A 22,784-nucleotide genomic window follows, 5' to 3' on the forward strand; every position below is an offset into this window, starting at 1 on the left:
TCTAGTGGACCGGTTTTAAACCCCCAGCTATGACAATCCTTGACCAAATGAAAGAAAAATGGGTTAAAACATAATTTGATGTTGCAAGCAATAGCCAATGTTGGGGAAGTTAGACTTTTGTCAGTTTCTATGGCCCTATAAATTCAGTTTCCTAAGTACATTTAGCCTTTGCCAGGGTTTCAAAAGAAGATTGATTTAGGGATAGAAATGGCTATTTCATGATTACTTACAAGATGTTTTGGTAGTCTATTCATTTTTATGACTAAATATCTGAACAATTATTTTTCTAGTTGGAGAGCTTCAACTATTTAACAAATGTGTTAAGCTACACAGATGTCAGAGGTTTAGTGTAAATAGATCTAGAAGAATAAGAAATTTCCTTTGTCAAGGTATGATGCTGTATATTGTAAATCATGTATAAGTATGGCTTCTTTCTTCTCTTAGTTTTTCTTTAGCTAAAAATCAGTCTTGAGCCATTAAGCTCTCTGACCATTCCTAATGGCTTTTTATGTGAATTTTACTCTTTATAATGTGATTGAAACCATTATTAATGTTGGATATACTTCTGAACAACTGGTAAAAATACCTAGTGTAAGGTTTGTTCTCACCAAGTTTAAAAAGAAGAAACTGAGGCCAGCACAAGAAGATCCAATGCAAAGGGTTTATTCAGGCTCCCAGGTGAGGTTCTTCGGTCCTACAGGAGGGGCCAGAGAAGTCATGTGGACTCCTCTCAGACATGGGGTTTTATAGGGAGTGAAATAGCTCGATTGGTTTGGGAGTACAGGGTGTGGGCAAAGCACAACTACCATTGGGTATGGTTACAGGGCTTTGTTTGCATACAGGACTTGGCTGCTATTGGCTAGTAAGACTCAACTGCTATTGGTCAATAAGACTTGACCGCTATTGGTCAATAAGACTTGACTGCTATTGGTTAGCAAGAGGCTAGGGTTACAAGACCTTGTTTGCATACTGGGCTCTTTAAGGGAAGTCCAGGCTGCACGAGCATGGGAGAAGGGAACATGCCCGAGCATGTCTGAGCTTGCCCGAGCATGTCTGAGCTTGCCCGAGCTTGTCTGGGCTTGTCCGAGCTTTCGAAAAGGGTGGGGGTGGGTTTGCGTCCGAGCTCCCCGCAAGGCAACCGACCTTACACCTAGGATGATTACTTTATAGAGATTGTAGAATTTCATGTTGTCTGTGAGTGTAAGGTGTGAATAGAGGACTTTAATGTGGATGACTGCCCACTAAAATTTAACTTACCCATCCCAATGGTTGTTTTTCCATTATGACTTATTTCTCTATTGTTCCATTCTGTAGTAATATGACAGTTTTATAGTTTTTCAGCAGGAACCCATAAAGAATCACAGTATGACATAGTGAAAACTAGATGAGAGTCAGGGGACAGGTTCTTTTTTGTCCAAAACTGGTTGAAAGTGAGTGACCTGCCTAAAGTCATACAAAGTGCTCTGCAGCTGCCTCCAAACAGCATCTGTTGTTTCTCTTTCTGATTAAAGCTCCTTTTTTCAAAAAGCACCCAAAAACAAATGAAAAACAAAAATCTTCTTAACCAGAGAGGCAGAAATAGCAACCATAAGATTTGGTATGTTACCTTCTGATTTTTTTACATATTTCTGTGATATAAATTTTGACATAATTTTAGACACATCATACCTACTGCTTTATATTCTTTTTTATTTATAATTTTGTCATAGCATTTTTTGTGATTTTTTCGCAAGCATTTTTTGTTATATTTTGGGGGTATGTGGGTCTAGGAAGTGTGCTTTAACCCTTGAGAGCTTACCACAAGGATGCACGTATTACTAAGGAAAAACAGGGTGCTCAAATTCCCCAGAGAAGTTTCACAGGAACCCAAGAAAGGTTGCACAAGCAAATGTCATTGGATGACAAAGAATTATAGTGATGGTGGTAGCGATTATCATAATTAATATTTACTTAACTCATGTGCCGAGTACCATGGCTGAGCACCTTACAAACATTTTTTTTTTTTTTTGAGACAGTCTTGCTCTGTTGCCAGGTGCCAGGCTGAAGTGCAGTGGCATGATCTCGGCTCACTGTAACCTCCGCTTCCCAGGGTCAAGCAATTCTCCTGCCTCAGCCTCCGGAGTAGCTGGGACTACAGGCACGCACCACCACGACCAGCTAATTTTTGTATTTTAGTAGAGATGGGGTTTCACTGTGATGGCCAGTATGGTCTCGATCTCTTGACCTTGTGATCTGCCTACCTCGGCCTCCCAAAGTGCTAGGATTACAGGCATGAGCCACTGTGCCTAGTACAAACATCTCTTTTAATTACTACAACTGTCTAATGTAGGTTCTATTATTACTTTATAGATGAGAAAACTGAGTCTTAGCCACATTAAACAACTTACCCAATGTCAATAGTTAGAAAGTAAAGGAGCACTTTGAAGCTTCAGCTGCACCGCTATCCACAGTGTAGAACCTAAGAATTTTGTAGCATAGCACCTGGCATACTGTGAGTACTCAGTGAATGTTCATCATCATCATTGCCTCCACCACCAATCTGACTATCCTAGGCCCTTGTATTAGACTCCTTTATAAGCATTTGACTGACTGTCCTTGGATCTTATTAGCTATGGCTGGTGAGGGGAAGGGGACACAATCCAGTACATGATTCCGTTATTGGAAAATCCACTATCTATTCAATCTCCTATTATTATATAACTTAGCTCATTTTTAAACTTTAGCATCGGGGGTTTACGCGAGCTAATATATCTTAAGTTTCATATAGCTCCAAAGTTTTCAAATGTAAGGTTTTATTTTATCCAGCATACATGTGAACAAGTTAAGGTCTGAAGAATAAAGTATTGGCCCTAAATATTATAATCATCAGAGGCAGTTATGGGAAATGCAAAGAAGCCAGTTGGAGAACTTTTTTTCATTTAAAAATTAACAGGAGGTGCTTTCTGTCTTTAGATTTGCTGAATTTCTAGTACTAAAATGTGATGAGATAAAAAATAAAAGTTAATTGCTTTTGAAGAACACTGCTTTAAAGAAGAAAGAATAAGCATGCAGCCTGTAACCACTTTGCTCATGAACTGAACCCGCTATAAATTCAAACTTTTGTGGACATTCTCACCAATTAATAGAGCAACAAGTTACTAATTTATAAACAAACACTAGCTTTATAGTCTCAAGTGCTAAGCATTTGAATACAAAGTTTAAAAGAAAAAGGCCATAGTCCATGCCTTTCAGAAATTATACACCTTCAGACAAGTGCTTATGTTAAGATAAGGCAGAGTGTTTGAGAAAGATGACCTTCTTCCAAATTATTATACCTGCAATTTATCACCAAATGGTTATCCAGAGCCTTGTGATTGTAAACCCATTGCTTTTGAAATTTCACTAAGGTTCTTGATGAAACAAAATGCAGGAAGCCTTTTTTTATTTAGTTTATTTGCAATTCCCAATATTTCTTAAGTGGTGTCTGCTGTCCAAATGATGAGGCTATAGAGTTTAGTATCCCTACATGACACCTGAAATACTTCTCAAGTATTATAGAAGGTCTGACCCTTCCCATTGGAAATGAGATGGCTGGGAGACCAGGTAGACATTACAGGGAAACAGGATTTATGTATAATTATTTTCTTTAATTACAAGGAAACAGATCTATGTATAATTATCCCTTAAGTGAAAATTATATTTTATAAATATGCTTGTTTAGAACTATCTGTGAAAAATAACTAAGGAAAAGCATTTTACAAAAATATGTCACTTCTATTAATGCTTATAAGTTAAAGGTCTAAAAGTTATGGGCCTAGAAGATGGTATAATATGGAGAATTTCAGGCCCTGTTTGAGAATGCAGCCACCTGACTCCCATTAATGTTAATGAGTCTCTCACTGGATCATTCTAACATTTTACCCCCATGATCTGTTTTAAAGCATCAAGAGTCAGGAAATTTAGAGTGAAAGCTGAAATTCCATCTTGGAACTTTCTCTCTGATGTACTGTACTATACATCTTCCATAGGAATATATACAACTCTGAGATACCACCTTAGTGTTTCATGAAGTCTGAAGGCTGAGTGTTTTGTCAGTATTGTAAATAGTTGAAAGACTTAACCCAGGGTGAAACATCTCATCTCTAATGAAAATATATTGAAACAAAAAGTGAGTTTACTTGTGAAAAAGTGTAGGTAAATATACTTCATTTAGATCCCAATTCTACTTGTGTCTGATTACCTCCTAGAACTGAGACTTGATAAAATGTGGTTAAGTGTTTGAGGTTATAGTCATCCCTCAGTATCTGTGGAGGATTGGTTCTAGGACCCCTATGGATACCAAACTCTACAGATGCTTGTCTCACATATAAAATGGTGCAGTGATTGCTATAACCTACACCCATTCTTTAAATTATCTCTAGATTACTTATGATACCTAATACAATATAAATGCTGTGTAACTTGTTGTTAGACTGTTATTTAGGGAATAATGACAAGGATAAAAAGCATGTATATGTTCAATACAGACAACCATCCATTTTTTACCCAAATATTTTGCAACTGCAATTGGTAGAATCCATCAATGTGGAACCCATGGATCCAGAGGACTAACTGTATATTGTGATATCCGAAACTGTACCTATCACCCATACAAATTATTATTACAGTCATCAGAATATAAATGAATACAGGACACCTGAAATACTTCTAACACTGTAGAAGGTCTGACCCTTTTTATTGTATACAAACGGGATTATTTGTATAGCACTTTGTAATTCATGTTGTTATACCAATAAGATATTTTATGAATATCATCATATGTAGATTTAGAAGTACAGGTTAAGCTTCTCTAATCTGAAAATCCAAAATGCTCCAAAATCTGAAACATTTTGAGCACTGACATGACACTGAATAACCTGTCTGTTGTGCACCTGCATTTTAATAAGACTCGTCACTTGACTTTATGTGACAAGTCTCAGCCAAAAAGCACAACTGAGTTTTTTCAGTGACTTTGAGAGAAGCATAAAATTACCTTCAAGCACTATGTATAAAGTATATATGAAACATAAGTGAATTTCTTGTTTAGACTTGGGTCCCATCCCCAATATATTACATTTTGTATATGCAAGTATCCCAAAATGTTAGGGACAAAAATTGAAATTTGAAACAATTCTGGCCTCAAGCATTTGAGGGATTCTCAAATCCTTGATACTCAACCTGTCTGAAAGTATAAATGACTTAATGTTTTAAGTCACTTGTAAGTTTGATTGCCTCAGGCATTTTCAACTATTTGTAAGGGAATTAAGTCATACTGCCCTAACTCCACCGTTGTGCGTAATGGGTTGGCATTGTCCTAGACATTTAGAATGTTACTAGTGATGTGTATATGAGGATATTGAGAAAATAGCTGCTCAAATCCTTTTCTGTGTTCTGCAGTTCAGATGAAGGACCCTGGTTGAGAACAGCCCCACGTGCCCAAGTTAGGCAATGCCATTTTGTTTTTGACGTCCATAAAATACTCAAATTCACTTAAGGAGCAACTGGAAATGGTAGATTAAAATGATGAAAAAGGCCAGGTGTGGTGGCTCATACCTGTAATCACAGCACTTTGAGAGGCCAAGGCGGGTCGATCACTTGAGGTTAGGAGTTTGAGACCAGCCTGGCCAACATGGCAAAACACTGACTCTACCAGACTATACAAAAATTAGCTGGGCGTGATAGCTAATAATCCCAGCTGCTTGGAAGGCTGAGGCAGGAGAATGGCTTAAACTCAAGAGGCAGAGGTTGCAGTGAGCCAAGATCGTGCCACTGCACTCCATCCAGCCTGAGCGACAGAGCAATACTCTATCTCAAAAATAAATAAATAAAAATAAAATGATGGAAAAGACAAGAGGATCTAGGCTAGAACATCAGCCTGGGTAGGTAGACTAGATGACTGTTTGAAGACTCCTTTTATCTGGATTTTTTTAATTTTATGACTCTAAAGACCTCTTCAGAGTCTAGTTATACAATGTCCTTTACTTGATACTTTTACCAAAAGTCTAATTTCCAAGTCCACTTTAGCCTTAGGCAAGTCACCTGGAAATCTTACACCCTACACTAGGAACCTTGGCATCATGCCTTTACACAACCTCATACCACTTTAGAAAATAGAAAATCTCACAAATGGCCCCCTGCTCTTCAGCTTTACCATCCAGCTTAGACATTTGCAAATGTAAGCTCGGACAGACTAGAAATGATCATTCTTCTAATTTAAGCAAAACCAGGAACACTACTAACTTAGGAAGACCAGAGACAGTATCATCCTCCATGAGTAAGCATATCAGGAGGAAAAATGTAAGAGTAAGAGCTCTGCATCACTCACTGGTTCCAAATATCTGTATTTTTCTTCTCTGAAATGCTGAAAGGCCATCCCTTTCCAATGTCAGCGTGCTGTGCCTCTGTTTATGTAAAGCATTTGTTTCTCCTGGCAAGTGCACAACAGTGAGATTTTGTAAGAAATGGAAAATGACTGCCCCACTCATATCAGATGGATCCCACGTGAAGCAGAGCGCAGTCCCTTTGTTTCCTCGTTAGCATCACCCAGCTCCTCTATTTGTAGAGCTATAATAAAAACAACTTCTTTACTGTGCATCCTGTTGGTTTATACCAACCATGTCAGGTCCATAAACCATGGTATATTAAAGTGTAATAGACTGTGTAAAGAATACTAGGAAGATATTCATCCCTTCCCCTCATTTCACAATTTACTGCCTCCCAGATGGGCATCCATAAATATGACTTAATTGTATTTGGCATAAAAGCCCCACTTTCTTTGAAGAGTGGCCCCCTCTCATTGTATGAATGCCACACTCTTGAGAAGAAAAACTTAGAATATTTGGGGACATGTTAGTGGTGAATGTTTTCAGTCTGAATATTTTATGGAAATATCATTTATAAAAACTTTCTTTTTCAAAGTTAACTCTGGAAAATAGTGTATTTTAAAGACTCAATCTGATACAGATGAAACTCGAGGTTAATGCTATTGTGCCTCCCTATAGTGTTAGTGTTATTTGTGCCTGTGTTAGTGTATCAATCTAAAAACAGGACATAGGATGGTCTTAGTATTCTCTTGCTTTTCATTTCCACTCTTTACTATTTTGTTGCAAACAAAAAATGGACGATTAAAAATTGCTGTGCCAAAAAATGGGCACATAATGAGTAGGGACTGTGTTCTGCTAACATGGGTTCTTCTGTTGTCTACTTTTCTATTTGTCAAATAAGTACATGAAGCCTGGCGCAGTGGCTCATGTCTGTAATCCCAGCATTTTGGGAGGCTGAGCCAGGCAGCTAACTCGAGGTAAGGAGTTCAAGACCAGCCTGGCCAACATGGTGAAACCCCATCTCTACTAAAGATACAAAAGTTCACACCTATAATTCCAGCTACTCAGGAGGCTGAGGCTGGAGAATCACTTGAACCCGGAAGATAGAGGTTGCAGTGAGCCAAGATTGCACCACTGCATTGCAGCCTGGGTGGCAGAACAAGACCCTGTCTCAAAAGAAAAAAAATAATATTAAGTCCACGAATGCCTACTAGCTGATAGTTGAGAGAAAGGCTCTGAAACATTTTGTTTGCAACTCTGAAGGAGCAGCGAGTCCAGTGGGAAAAGCCAGCTGCAAGCCGGTGATCTTGAGATAGCATTGTTTGCTGTGATAAGGAGTCGTGTGGAGCAAGTGTGGTTGGAGCTCCACAGAAAGGCTCACCACTTTATGGGGGAGAGGTAGAGATTTCTAAGCTTGGTTTTCGAAAAAAGAGAAGATGTTCAAACAGAAGTGTAGGAGAAGGGAGAAAGGCAAGGAAGAGAAGGCGTTAGAAACAGAAGGAGCAGAGTGCCCAAAAATAAAATCACCATAGAACAAACTGAATCCAGAGAACAGCCACGAGTCCCACACAGCTGGAGCGCTGGGGGCGCAGGTGTGCGGACTGCAGGAGGCAGGTGTGAAGGGCTCACAGTGAACTGCAAATGCACTGTGTTTTCAGAGGAGGAACCAGTGAGAATGGCAGAAAGGGGGCATAGTTCACTTATAAGGGCATAGTTCGCCTTTTAAGATGGCAGTTTGGGTGGCAACGAAGAGAAGTGAATTTACTGTGCAGCAAGGGGAACCTGTAACATGTCGCCATATAAAGCCTAAAGGTCAAGGAAGGAATCTTGGCTCTCAGAAAACTTACGTCTTAAAAACAGACTTCTGTATCATTGTTTTTTGGGGGACTGGGGCAGTGATCCAGTTAATCAGGTCAAAGATTACAGAACTCAATGATAATTAAGGGGAAAAAACAGGTGAGAATGATCGTAAGTACCTCTCCCCTCACACCCATCCCCAGGACCCCTAGTTATTTGTTAAATTATAAATATCTCTCTTTCTCCTGAGGAAGAAAGGAGTTGAAACAGCAAATAAAATGACTTTAGGTCAGATGTAGGGAACCACCCTTTTGTAGAAAAGCCTTTTACAGCCCATGCTAAGGACATCATCTCAGTGTGTGAAATAAAAAAAAAAACACTGAAGTTTTGAGCATAAAATGCTGACAAGCAAAATTCTTGTCTACTGAAAGCGGTTATGAACCTTCTAAAGAAAGCATTTTCTGTGAAATTTTGTAATAACCATTCTAAAGTCAGAAAGCTAGAATAGTGACTACTAGCATTTGCTTCTAACTAAAAGTGCTTGTAGCCAATCAATAATTGGCTGCCATTCTTGAATGCCCACCATATGTTAGTCACTGGATTAATGTCACACATTCAGTATATCTCACAGTCACAAGCACTTTGCAAGGTAGATCCTATTATTCCCATTTTTATATGGATAAGGCTCAGTGGAGTTCAGTGATTTTCTCAAGATCACCCAGAGCAGAAATTCAACCCAGGTCCACTTGATGCAAAACCCAAGCTCTTTCCACTTCATTTAACTTTGGTACAACAGCCAACCCATTGGAAGCTTGAACCTCCAGCAGCCTCAGCATGAAGTTTAACTGTCAAAGACCTGACTGCAAAGACTCTGATTCAACCAAGCACTTTCACACACCCACTTCATGTAACCCTCATAACTATGTGGGAGGTAGGTATCATCATCTCCATTTGACAGAGCAGTAAACTGAAACACAGGACACTGTGACTTGTTCATGACACTCAGGTGACACAGTTGAGCTTAAAGCTTGGCATTTAGGTGTCATGAGTCCTGATTTGTTTCCATGGTTATGGGCCCAAGAAATGCAAAGAGCCGTTTCTACTTCACTTGGTAGGCTATGGTACTATGAACTTCAGAACAGTTCTTGTGGAGAAATTTCATAACTAATAAAACAGTTGCCATCAAATGAACCAGAAAACAAAATTTCAAGACATTAAAGATTTACCCAAAAGCTAGTAGTGTTTTCTCATTCAAGACTATATTAAATAAAATTCAAATAAATGTCTCTTAAAAAAAAAAAAACACCTTCTAAGGAAGCCATGTTAGTTTCTCTCTGTGACATAGAATTATGAAAAATAAATGTTATTCAAGGAGAAAATTTTAGTTTAAGAAAAACTACAGTCTGCCAATGACATAAAATTGTACTATGTTATAAGTGTGTCACCAAGGAAACTTACTTCTCAACTTTCTCCAAGTATTTCCAAGATTTATCATCATTACAGCATACAAGTAACCTTGACAAAGATATTTGGGAGGTAGAATTCTGACTTATTTTCCTTATTGCTTTTATTATTTTGAAAACTGTAAGACTATCACTATTCTAAGCAGCTACATTTTATTCCTATGAGTTGGAAAATAATTATATTTAACTAATTGCAGACAATAAGAGAGCTTCTTATAAATAAGAGAGGAGGAAAATGAGAAAAAAAAATTTTAAAGACAAATAGAGGAAAGAAGAACAAATTGAGGGATGCCTTTTATTTCCCTACCTCTCCCATACTGAGTCTGACACTCCCTCCAAATCCATCTGTCTCCTAAGAAACTTACCCCTGCTTCACCTCACACTAGTAGAGCCACAATTTAAATCCCAAAATGGGCCAGGTATGGTGGCGCACACCTGTAATCCTAGCACTTTGGGAGGCCAAAGTGGAGGATTTCTTGAGCCAAGGAGTTCGAGACTAGTACACACGTACACACACACACACACACACATATATGTATGTCTTGCTATATAGGTAAACTAGCCTATATATATATGTCTTTACATATATATGTGTGTGTGTGTATATATATACATACATGTTTTGCTATAAAAAATAAAATTAGCCAGGCACAGTGATGCACGCCTGTAGTCTCAGCTACTCAGCAGGCTGAGGTGGGAGGATTACTTGGTCCTAGGAGTTTGAGGCTGCAGTGAGCTGTGATCATGCCTTTGCACTTGAGTCTAGGTGACAAAGTGAGACCTTGTCTCAAAAAAAGAAAAACGAAGCATCTAATTACTATTTATGTGGCTTTGTAAAATGGAAGACTATGTAAATTTTGCAAATAGATTTGAGCCACTCCTAGTCAAAGGACAGTTTTCATCTAAGACTTGTCATCTTCAATTTAAATATTGTCTTTCCCTTTTTGTGCTGAGTCCCAGTGGGACGCGCTGTGGCTGCCCTGGCATGCCTAATTCAGTAACTCATGGGCCTCCATCTATAGGCCTCCATCTGTGCTCTGGATGGGCTTTTGGGGTTTTTGTTGTTGTTGTTGTTGTTGTTGTTACCACTTATCAAAAATTTACAGTGATTCTTATTCTCTTAGATTTAATTATCTGTCTTCCCCAACTGGAACAGAAGTTCTACAGGGACCTTTGTTTGCTTTCTTCACTGGTGGTTCCAAAGCACCTGGAATAGTGTCTAGCACATGGAAGGAGGGAATAAACCCTCATGTCATTACGTCAGCAGCTACTACAGGCTGAAATCAGAGGTTGGAGACCTACACATGGCCAGCAGGACTGTCCCCTTTGTCATATTGTTTGAAAACTTTTAAGTTGGGAACATTCATTTAAAAACTTCTTTCTAGTTTCTCTAAAAAACTAGTTCTGGTAACAAGGCCAAGTGCCTGTCCTCTCCTAAATGGGGCACAGCCTTCCCACTTTCCTACAAGTTCCTATTTTCTTCCCCAATTTAAGACTATCAGTTCCCATATTGAAAAACTAGAAATAGAATATTAGAACACTGGGATTCTTACACTTGGCCCACAATTACCATATGTGTTGATGGTATTAGAATTTGAGTTTGTGACTCCAGTCTTTACACATGGTTCTTCCAGGTAATGTGTTTGTGTTGTGCTTGGAGCATTTTGAAGACTTAAAATGTGTAGTGTCACGGTTTAAAATTTTATACACTGAGGTAGGGGAAATATTTTAGGTCGTTAGAGCTTCCAAGTCACACCACAAGGGTAGATGCCTTTTTTATCTGTACATGGGCAAAACTGGGCAAAATTTAGATTTCTCATTTCTTCTTGTTTTCTTGAAGGCTCTTTTCCCTAAACCCTCAGAGTTTCTGCAGTGTGCATTGCCTCTTAATACCTCTTTTTACATTTGGAATCTGTTTCTCCAAATAACCATATTCACAGAGGTATTGCAAAATCTTATCTGATGCTCAATTCAGTTTGAATAGGGTATTTCTTGTCACCAAGTTCATATACATTTATGGCTTGGCCACAATCTGCTTAGCACAGCCTGGAAGTAGCCAGTTAGAAACCATCTATGAGAGAGCAGAGCTAGTCCAAGAAGATCACTCAGGCCTCAGAGGAATTTTCCCTCCTGTTTGGCAATGCCCATAACTTAAAATCACTGGCAAAGAACAAATCACTAGTTTGTTTCAGGTTTGGGGGAACTTGATAACCTAGGGGAGACACGGGTCACTTCTCAGTATCTGATTAGCTAAATACCAGACTAATTCACAGAAATTCCTGCCAAGAGTATGGGGGGATGTCACATAGCACAAGATGGCCCTGGCCATGGCTTCACTCTGCCTAAAATGACACACTTAGGAAAGCTGAATCATTTTACTACAAAACAAAATAATTTTTATTAGTTGAAATATACTACATTTAGAGATAATGATATACAACTTTAGCTCTCAATCTTCTTCAGGTTATGTTCGTGTTCTTAATGTAAAGTTTTTTCAGGAAAGCTAGTATATCTCTTTTTAAGTGAGCTTTATCCAGTATATGCATTTTTAAGCTAAAATACTTGCTTTAACATATAGCCACCTTTCTACAATAAGGCTACAGCAGAAAGCAAGTCAGATGAAGCTGCTGCCCTCCTGGAGCTTACATTCAGTTGTTGCATGATAAACAGATGAGGAAAGGAATAGTCTGTTAGGTAGATAGAGGCTGTGGGAAGGCTATAGAAGGAAGTTAGGTGTATGGAGGGTTAGTAGGAAGATGTTGAGTGGCAAGGGATTGTCTTTTATTTAGGGAAGCTGGAGAAGGAGATTCTTCACCTCAGACTTCAGTGCAGTCAGGGAGCCCAGTCGTGCAGACTGTGGTCAGGGCATTCCAGAGAGGAGGAACAGCGAGTGCAAAAATCCTCTAATGTGCACGCTCAGTGTGCTTAAGCCAGAGCCAGCTGCCAGCAAGGCTGGAAAGGAAGGAGTGTGGGAAAGAGGAGGTGATGCCATGGAGCAGCCAGGGAGCAGACTTAAGTGCAGGGCCTTCTAGAGCATTGTGAAGACCGTAGATATTATGTCAAGAGTGATGGCAAAACAAGCCATTGGAAGGTTTTGAGCAGGGGGGCCACTTGATAAAATTCACATTTTAAAATCAATAAGGAAGATTGTGGTAATGTAGTAATAATACCTGCCATGGCCTGTATTGAGCACACATTATATGCTAAGCACTCTGCATGTATTATCTCCTTAAATCTTTATAGCAGCTATATGGTAATGGTCACTATGGCTATTCTCATGGAACAGATGAGGCAATAATGAAGCATTTGGTCTTAAATAACTTGCCCACAATCAAACAGATGGTAGAACCAGGTTTAATAAAATGGTGATGTTTCAAAATCCCTTACTACCTTTCATGAAGTATCACAGCATAGATCCTAGATATGAGATTCATTTTTTAAATTCATTTTACATCATTGTAGCCCTAAATTAAAGGAATCTTAAGGCTTATATAGCTTATGTTATGACTTTCCTCTTTTTCTGGATATTTTTAAAGTGTGAGAGTGGTATTTTCATATACAATAATATATCTTCTGATTGTAGAGAAGGATATGTGAAAGAACCACCCCAAAATGAAACCTCTTGATAATCCTATAGAAACAACTTATGTTCTTGACCTGTGCATTCAAAATTGTATCTCAGTATCATTGATTTTTTTAGTAACCTTATAAAAACATTATTCTTACAAAAGAGTCCATAGGCTTCCTTAGAGTACCAAAGGGGCCTGTGGATGTGGAGGAAGTATACGCAAGACTCCCATGACTCTCAGCAGAGCTGCTGCAAATGCTACTGGATCTTTTATGTTTAGAGTAAGGGGAAACATGATGGTACATGCAAGAGTGACCACATGTCCCGATCTGCCCAGGATTGCCCTAATTTATGTCTTTGTCCAGATGTAATTATTAACATCACTCTCAAAAGTATCCTAGAGAAAACAATAAATTATTTGGCCACTGTTAGCTATGTCTGTTATCAAGAAAGCAGTGGTGGCAGATATAGCAAATTGAGTGCTATTGCCAGGACGTGTGCTAGAGGCTGCCCACCCCTGAATTCAGACCTGCCATGGTAATGAATGGTTGTAATTGAAGCTGTAAGATTACACAAAGGAGACAACAGAAGAAAGTATTTTTAATCATGATTTCTCTTTCACAGCCAAAAAAGAGCATAAAATGGAAGAAAGTCACTTGGAGAATGCACAGAAAAGGTAAGCAGCTCTGATTTAGCCCTAATTCTTTCTTTGGCTAGCCATTCTTTTTTATTATTATGAAGTACATTCATTTTGTTATGCAATTCTATCTCCAAAACATTTTCACCTTCCCCAACTGAAACTTTAGACCCTTTAAACACAAATTGCCCATTCCCCGCTCCCCCTGTCCCCTGGCAGCCAGAGATACAGATCCTTTCTGTATCTCTCTGTGACTTTGACCACTTTAGCTACCTTATACAGTTGGGTCATCCAGTATTTGTCTTTGTGTGCCTGGCTTCTTTCCTGTAGCATAATATTTGACTAGCCATACTTTCAGCCTCGTATGTTAAGACTATACATCTGTAAGCAGTAAGCTTCACTTGGAAGCTGGAGTGAAAGCAGTGTAACAGGACTTAGGAATAGTTTTCCTCAGGAAGCAGGGATCATCCAGAAGTGACTCACCTACCTCACACGCATGTCATGACATTATTCTGCCTGTTTGCCTCTTCTCCATTGCTCTGCTCCTGAACCGCTTTATGAAAGTCAGGGACAGTTTGATCCTTCTTAGCATTACAGTTAGATCAAACTAATTATTGCAGATGCTTAAGAGACATATTATGTCTTTCCTTAGCTTCTAGAGGAGGATATTAAAAAACAAGGGGCAGATAGGAAGAAGGGGCTGTCCATATGTTCAGGTGGGGAGAAGGGGCTGTCCATATGCCCATATAGCATATGGACAATTCCCCCCTGGAATTTGAGGAAGACCTCAGAGGTCTTCTGCTCAGCCTCATGTCACCCACCTTCAGGCGTCTTCCTTGCTTTCTCTCTGTCAATAGACACCAGAGGGGAACATTCCACTCCACCCAGTAGAATCTAATCAGCAGTTCTCACCACTTAGAGCTTTTTCCTTTTTGTTAGTTGATGAGGTTAGTCAACTTGGCTCTCCCTCCATCATAGGAGAGTGAGTGGCAATAGACAGAGGTATTCTCATATTTTGGGATGAAATTTGAGATACATTTTGCTGGTACCAGTTCTAAAAGTACTGGTAAATTAGATCAGAGGTAGGGGTAGGAGACAGCATATAAGGAAAAATGAGCTTTACAAATGTGTGAGAGGAACAGTTTCCCAGTTAGGAATTTAAATGCAAATAAACAGATTGTAGAAATAAATCATTTTCCTCCTGTCTAGCCACAAGTTCCGAAACTTCTGAAATCCCATAGACAGTGCCATCTGCCCTACTTTCACAGTGCCAGTATCTTGCCGTGCTTCCCACCGTAATTACCAATAAGATTAAAATGCTGGTGAAACCAAAGTGAAGGCAAGTCTTTCACTTTGCTAAGTACAGACATGTTCTCAAATCATGCTTATCTTAGCATAATAATCATTCAAAACTGAGATAACTCCATAGTTATGCTTTTAGGAGTTTGTGTCTCTCTAATGACCTTATTCCTATATTAAGCTTCCCCTCCCAATGCATAAAGCTAGCATGTATGTGTTATAGAAACATGCAGCACATAGAGAAGAGTTTATCAACAAGGGCATATTGGTATCAGGCCAAACAGAAATTCAGTTTCCGGGATGGATATCAAATATCTAATACTTTTTCGATATTCTTGCTGAAGGAAAAGGGGACCCACCGTAGAGGGGCCGAAGCTGCTGCCGTGAATTAGCTATGGAGAGGGAAGTCATAAATTTTGGTTGTCAGCATTTTCCCTGGCTTTGTGGTGAAGGTAGTCTAGCTTTCATGTCATACATGAAATATGTTATATCCCATCTTTAATGTAGAAACCACTGCTGTTTGGTTACACTCTTTAAGGAGGTTGTGGTCAGTGTTGCAATATTTGTGTGAGATCTAGTAAATTCTTATGTTTTATTCTCAAGAGAAACAATTTACTCTGAGGGTAAGGAGTATTTGTTTTTCCTAAGCAGTTTCTGAAGGCATGCATGTAAGACAATAAGTGGATGTGTTCCGCTTTGGCATCTCAGCACTGTAAAAGTAAAACAGTTCACTTTGCTATGGGATCTTTGATGTAATCATTGTCTGTACTTTATAAATGTTTGGCCGAATTAAAAAGATACAAATCAGACAGGAAATTATAGCAGAGAGAAAAGGGGTCAGAGAATAGTTTGCAGTGAAATAAAAAAGTTACATAAAACAAAACATATGATTAGAAATCAATCTTTTAAAAGTTGAGAGCCATTTTAGAGCTATCTGCTGACAAATAGAAATTTCAAATCGCATGATTGACCTTTGTTTCCTGTATATTGGAGAAAATTCTCCTGGTTGTTAAATATCAGCAATTTTCTTGCCCAAATTGCAAAAGATTTTCAATGATCAGCCTTCTGTGAATCAAAACTGAATTTAAAATGGAGTTTTGTGTAGGAAAGATAACAGTCTAGACCTTAGCGGATCACTGTAGGTTCATACTCTAGCTTTTAGCTTTTTCTTAAACAATGAGATAACAATGAAATCAAGTAAGGCACATACTGGAAGTGACTTTGTGTTTTAAAAACTGCTGAGTGCCAAAGCCAGGCCATCCTCTGGGACTTTGTTTGCTTTGGTTCTTCTCAAGAGGTTCACTTGCTTTCTTAGTTTCCGAAACACATAGGCAATAGTAAATGCTAAAATTTAGTATTTCTCTTAGTGTTCCCTACCCTTTCAGGGAGAGTAAGCAAGCAGGACCTCACAAATCCCTGGGGGTAGAGGCAAGGATGGCAAAGGTTAGCTTCAGTTTAGAGTTGGGAAAATCGAGGCCTCAGAAAAATGACGTGCTTTTCTCAGGACCTGCAACAACCACCAAATCACGCTGTCATTCTCTGAAACTACACCAGGATTTGCAATATGTTGATCTCACAATCTAGACTCCAGGTAAGGCTAGAAGGTGTCAGATGATCCATGAAGCACAGTAATTGGACTCCACTATGTTCTGCTAGAAAATTGGAAGATAAGTTGTTCCTCTAAATACTAGAAATGCAACTTTCCCTTCCCCATGAATGCTCAAATGAATATGTATCTGTATAGAATGTATACATAAGAAAGAGAAAAAGTAATCATGTGCCCTCCTTGGGGTAATGCATGTTATGTGTGATACAGAGGACAACTGTCTCTAAAGTAGAAAAGGGTGGGGGAGAACAACTATTTTGTCTCTTAAATGCCTGTGTTACCCAGCATGAGCAACAGAAAGAGCAGACAGAACATTTCACAAAAAATCAGGGGACCTGAGTTCTAGGCCCAACCCCGTCAGTGAATAAGGTCACACACTCTTTCCAGGCCTCTGTTTTGTCATCTGTAAAATGATAATTTAGCAAGTTATCCTGTAAATTCCTTCCCAGTCTAAAGTCCTGTGACTTTATAGGAAATGCATGGCCTGTTTCTATGGGCTATATAACTCTCTACTTATGTATTCCCATGCTATGATCAAAGTAATTTTCATTTGAATGAAATAAAGTTACATGCTATAGAGTATACATTTGGTTTTACCACTATTTGGACTGCCACGGAGTTAAGGGTTATGTCTGGGGCAAGAGTGGACATTGGCACTTTCTTCCCTTACTGGTTGTGCTTCACATTATGTGTTTGGAATTATAATAGAGTCCCGTGAGAGATTACTGCAGTTATTGCCTTTCTCCACTTATGCACTTCCAGTCTTTTAATAACTGGGAGCCAAAATTCCCTGACCAGTAGTTTTAATTTGCATTAAAAACAGATTTATTCTTTACAGAAGCACAAAGAATTTATGGGACTCAGAGCTGCAGTTCCAGCTTGGATCTCGCCTAATCGTAGCCATGGAATCAATTAACAGTTCATCTGTGAAATGTGATAAAATCTTATGAGATACATATTGCCCAATAACTGAGAACGAGATGAAAGTATGCTCCATAATAGTAACAGGGCTTCAGGGTTTTACAATTGCCATTGAATAGAGTTCCATTAGAAAATCAGCGTTCAGGATGGCCACAAAAAAAAAAACCGCTCTGTCTGAACAGATGATAGAGCATTGAGTAATAAACCTGGCCAGCCATTCCTGCTTTGATTAGTTTCCAACACCCTGGAAAAGGGGGCCATTTATTTAAGTGTTCTTGCTCATGGCAAATGAGCTTGTGAGGCTTGGGGTAGGTGGGGGTGAGGGGGAAAGATTAGTTCAAAGCTATAAATTGCTGCAAAGCTAGTGCCTCCAAGAAGGGCTGCTTGGGAGGCCCAGGTAGTCTGGTGTGCAGTGAGCCTTGCTGAGGTAGGTCTTATTGATATCTTGGAGTCCACTCTGGAAAACTGGGGTTCTTTTCTGACGAGATTGGACATCATTTTTCAAGATCAGAAATGGTTTTTCATCCAAAACTTGCTATGCCCCCAACTGCATCTATTTTTGTACATTTGTGGTTTGTATTCTTGTATCATATTAAGCTTTAAAAGGTAGCCCTCTTAAAGATCATATCATCTACATCTCTTATTTTACTCTTGAGAAAATTGAAAGTCAAAGATGCTGAGTGACTGACCCAAGATTACAAAGCCAGTATATGCCAGAATAAGGATAGAATGGATTTTCTTGCTTTTCTGTGAAACATTTGACAGGTAATTATTTCCAATGAGCTATCAAACTGACCACTGTTAATATTACAGTGTTTCATCAGCTTTTCATGTAATCGCTAAACATAAAATGAAGAGCAAGGAAGAGACATGGATCTGAGATGAAGAACAAACTCAATAAATTTTACCTGCACAACCCCAGAAATTATACATGCTGATTATATACAGATAAGATGTGCCCAGGAACATCCCAATCAGGTTGCATTTCTTGGCAAATCAGTTTGGGCAAATACATTTTCTGAGGCTTAGAATAAACTTCAGTAACTATGAGCCCCAGCTTCTGTGTTAGAGAACAAACCCACAGGAAACTGCCCCCAGTGTCCCCTCTCTAATGGGTTTTGGTATTGACAATTTCTCACCCTCTGCCTCATTCCATTTGCTCCTCTACCTGTTGCAGTTTTGAAACAACAGTAGGATATTTTGGGATGAAGCCAAAGTCTGGCGAGAAGGAGATCACACCCAGCTACGTGTTTATGGTGTGGTACGAATTCTGCAGTGACTTCAAGACAATTTGGAAACGGGAGAGTAAAAACATATCTAAAGAAAGGTAAGGTTCAAATAAAAATTTTAATGCCTCCTTCAGGAGCCTAGGAAACTGCACTCTTAAACCTAACAGTGTGTCTATTTCACACGTGTTGATGTTTTCTTGCGGATCAAGTGGTCATCGAGGAAGGACTTTTGCCTCAGGGATCGTAGGGAAAATCGGGGAAAGCTTGCTGTCCACACAGGCAGATAGGCTCACATGATCTGATAAGTTACACTTTCTTAACCCCTTCCAATTACTAGCTAGTAAATGAAAGGAGAGTTGTGCTAATTTGCAACAGATTGCTTCTCTGTGTATTTTCATGTTGGCCCAGGCTAAATGAGGTAGTCTTGCTGTCGCAGACAGTATAGACAAATAAAAGTGAATGCTTTTCCCATTAATATACTGAACTTGCATCAAAGGAAAATCTCTGTGACTCGGGCCACACTTCACACAGCGTGGAAACCCCGCATTGGATTTACAGCGCCACTTCTGACTCCCTGTATCCTGCTGCGGACATCAAACTGTGTGCCGCTCAGCCCCATTGCAGCCCCTGATTTTATTAGCTGGGGGTAGAAGAAAAACCTCAACTCTGTAGATCGGTGTGTGTGTGTGTGTGTGTGTGTGTGTGTGCGTGCGCGCGCGCGCGCACATACGTCTGTGTGTGTTCATTTCCCTTGGAGAAATTGAATTTGCCCCTCTATATAAGAAAAAAAAGCATTTCTGCTTGATCATTTTGCAATCAGATTGCCACTGTTCTATAAAGGGTGTCATGGATTTAAACTTCAAACAGCTAGTACTCCTGTGGAACAGATGTATACGAATGACATTCAAGACAGAGTGAAAGGAGGCAAAAAAATTCCTCAGTGTAAGGAAAATGATATATGTAATTTTAGCACCTACATTTTACTAACCTTTGAGGCCTGACATTCTATAATTCAGGATTCTTATTCTTCACTTTGTAATCAAAGATATATACATAATATATATAGACACATTACAACCTACTCTAATATATTTCACCTTTAAACACTAGTAAGAGGATCAAAACAGATTTTTGACCTAGTATTGAGTCTCCAAGTATTTTGTCAGAAAACTATAAGAAGAAAAAGGCCTTCTTTCTTTCCAAGGAAGTTAAAGAGCTTTAAAACTGTTTATCAACACATCTTCCCATCATTACCTCTTTGGGAACATGGGAATTAAACTGAATATATCCATTATATAGATAAACTGAAGCAGAGAAAAGTACCATTGTTGAGAAAATAGGTCATTGATAATAACATGAAAAAAATCCTAAAAATCTTGGCGCCCAACTCATTGCTCTTGCCCTGCAATCACTTATTTAGCCTTTTAAAGTAAGCTAAAATAAGTTCTCTGAAATCAATTCTCATATGAAAATGCTGTTCTTATACCTGCATGGGAGCTGGCCAGTGTGCTCTCCAGGTCCACACACCTTAAGGCTGGGACATCCAGCCATGAGCCTGGAACGCACAGCTTTTGCTTTAGAATTTGCACCTCAGATTTTGAGCACAGTCCTTAGTGTATTTGTCTTTAGGGCCCTAAAAATGGTCTAAAGCAAACAAAAGACCAACAGAGAAGGCAATTAGTTGCTTTTCATTTTAATAATCTTTTGTTGAAATACTGAACCATATTCCGAATTAAAGAGTTTTCTCTATCACAAAAGTTAGATCAAAGAAATTGTGAGTCTGTCATAGAGGTGGTATCCAGAAGTCCTTCAAAATGACAGTATCTGTGATTCCCAGCCACGGGTGTTTGCGGCGTTGCTTCCTGGGTGCAGCTGTTGAATTGCCTGCTTCACACTCTGTAAACCAACACCTTTACAGGGTCATGACTTCACAAGACCCTTTTCAGTTCTTCACATTTAGCAGTTTCAGGGGACCCTTCATTCCAGCCATGCTCTGTGAGGATGGATTGCCAAGGTTTCCACCCTAAAACAACATCTCAAAGTTGATGATGGCTAATAAAATTTTTTTGGAGGCAGCAGCATAGTTAGGAAAATGTTAAGAAATATCAGCACATTATGTGTATTACTGCCAAACCAGTTAAACAAACTGATTAATATCCAGGGTTTTCTTAAAATCATCAAGTGAGAACTTTGTTAAATTGTTCTCTATCTGCGAAAGATTTTAGCTTCTTAGCTGTTAGAATCACACATTCATTTTGGTAAAATAAGCAATTAAATAAAAAAACACAATTGCTTTGTTTTGACATCTATTAATGATATTTGATATTATAGTTTCAATTATACTTTCCCCAGAAAACCAATATATCCCAACAACACTAAAAGTCAGGAGGTAGCAAAACATCATTAACAAGGGCATCCTAAAAAATTAACCAAATGAAAACCTGATCATGTGTCATTATAAGGAAAAAAACTAGTTTGGAATCCCATCAGAAAAAATTAACTCACTTAATTTTTAAATATATCTGAAGGCCAACTAAGTGCTCAAAATCATTGGCAAAATTAACAATCAATAGTAGCATTTTTAAAGGGACAGGTTTCATGGAAAATAGTGTTTTGTTTAAATTCTACTTCCAAATGAAATGGAAGTGTTGAAAACTGTGTAGGCCACTTGAGGTTAATTTTAGGTGGTAGAGAATATTTACTTTTCCTGCTTAGGATAGTTTTCATGAGTACACATTAGCTTGATGCAAAATTGAGATGAATGCATCTTCATAACAAGATAACTTCCCCTCATAAAATTGGGAATAATCTCTTAAACACACAAACGACCACATAAAGATGTCCAAAGTTCTGTGCCTTGTGAGTGGGCAACAACCTTATCATTAAACTAGTGTCAGGGCACAACTCTGTGGCTGAGGAGAAGAAACAGTATGTCACTGGGGAATATGGTTTACCTGGAGATTAAGGGTATCTTTGGAAGAGCAATCTACTGTGTGATGGTATATTAACGGCATTATATTTTCCTTGACATTCAAGCCAGTCTTAAGCAAAAGAGCAAACTTCTGTGCCCAGGCACAAATCTGAAAGTGCTACTTTCTAGACCTGCAGTCTGTGACCCAGTCATCCATCGCGCTGCCCCTGGTATCAGGACTCATCTTTCAGTGAAGCATCCCAGTCCTTTCTCTTATCCCTTCTGAGTACATGCGTTGCTGAGCAGTGTCAAAAAGACCTGGAGACAGAGCTGAAAATAGGCGTTTTTACCCTTCAGCCCACCATTAATTGGCTATGTGATCTTGGGCCAGTCACTTATTCACTGGGAACCCAATTGTCACATCTGTAAAATGTATGTATTAGGATGAAGCAAGAACTAAATGGTGACTGTGAGCTCTTCTAGCTCAAAATCTCTATTAACCTAGAAACTACTGTCTAATTTTATGAGGAACTGTGTGTTTCAGGTCTGCAATAGTGCCCCTCACCTTTGCTCTTGAGCTATAGGGACTAATTTGGAAGAGATTTCAAAGCAAGGACTCGCAGGGGAGTTGGGAGAGAAATTAGGTGGCAAGGAGAATTTTCATTGCCATCCTGAAACTAGTAAATGTCTGTAATTACCTTGCCTCACCTGAACCTCCAGTTCTTCTCATAAAATACTAATGTTGGTCTTTGCGTTGAGTCACCCAGGCTAGAGTGCCATGGTGCAATCATAGCTCACTGCACCCATGACCTCCTGGGCTCAAGCGATCCTCCTGCCTCAGCCTACCGAGTAGTTCGGACTACAGCTGTGCACCATCATACCTAGCTAATTTTATTTTTTATAGAGACGATATCTACGGTGCCCAGGCTGGTCTTGAACTCCTGGGCTCAAGCAGTCCTCCCACCTTGGCCTCCCAAAGTGCTGGGATTACAGGCACAAGCCACATGCCTGG

At 39.1% G+C, this 22,784-nt stretch overlaps 1 protein-coding gene across 2 annotated transcripts in view; it reads left to right on the plus strand.

The window, feature by feature from the left end:
* FMN1 (formin 1) overlaps nt 1–22,784 on the plus strand; it is a 420,788-nt gene that overhangs the window by 369,260 nt on the left and 28,744 nt on the right. For both annotated transcript variants that reach the window (XM_012465403.2, XM_012465416.3), the window contains 2 exons: nt 13,794–13,845; nt 18,810–18,959. In XM_012465403.2, the coding sequence (XP_012320826.2) occupies nt 13,794–13,845; nt 18,810–18,959 (202 nt within the window). The remainder of the gene's footprint in view (nt 1–13,793; nt 13,846–18,809; nt 18,960–22,784) is intronic.

Source organism: Aotus nancymaae, unplaced genomic scaffold (assembly GCF_030222135.1).
Source record: "Aotus nancymaae isolate 86718 unplaced genomic scaffold, 86718_ANA_hifiasm-v0.15.2.pri h1tg000011l, whole genome shotgun sequence".
NCBI classification, from domain to species: Eukaryota; Metazoa; Chordata; class Mammalia; order Primates; family Aotidae; genus Aotus; species Aotus nancymaae.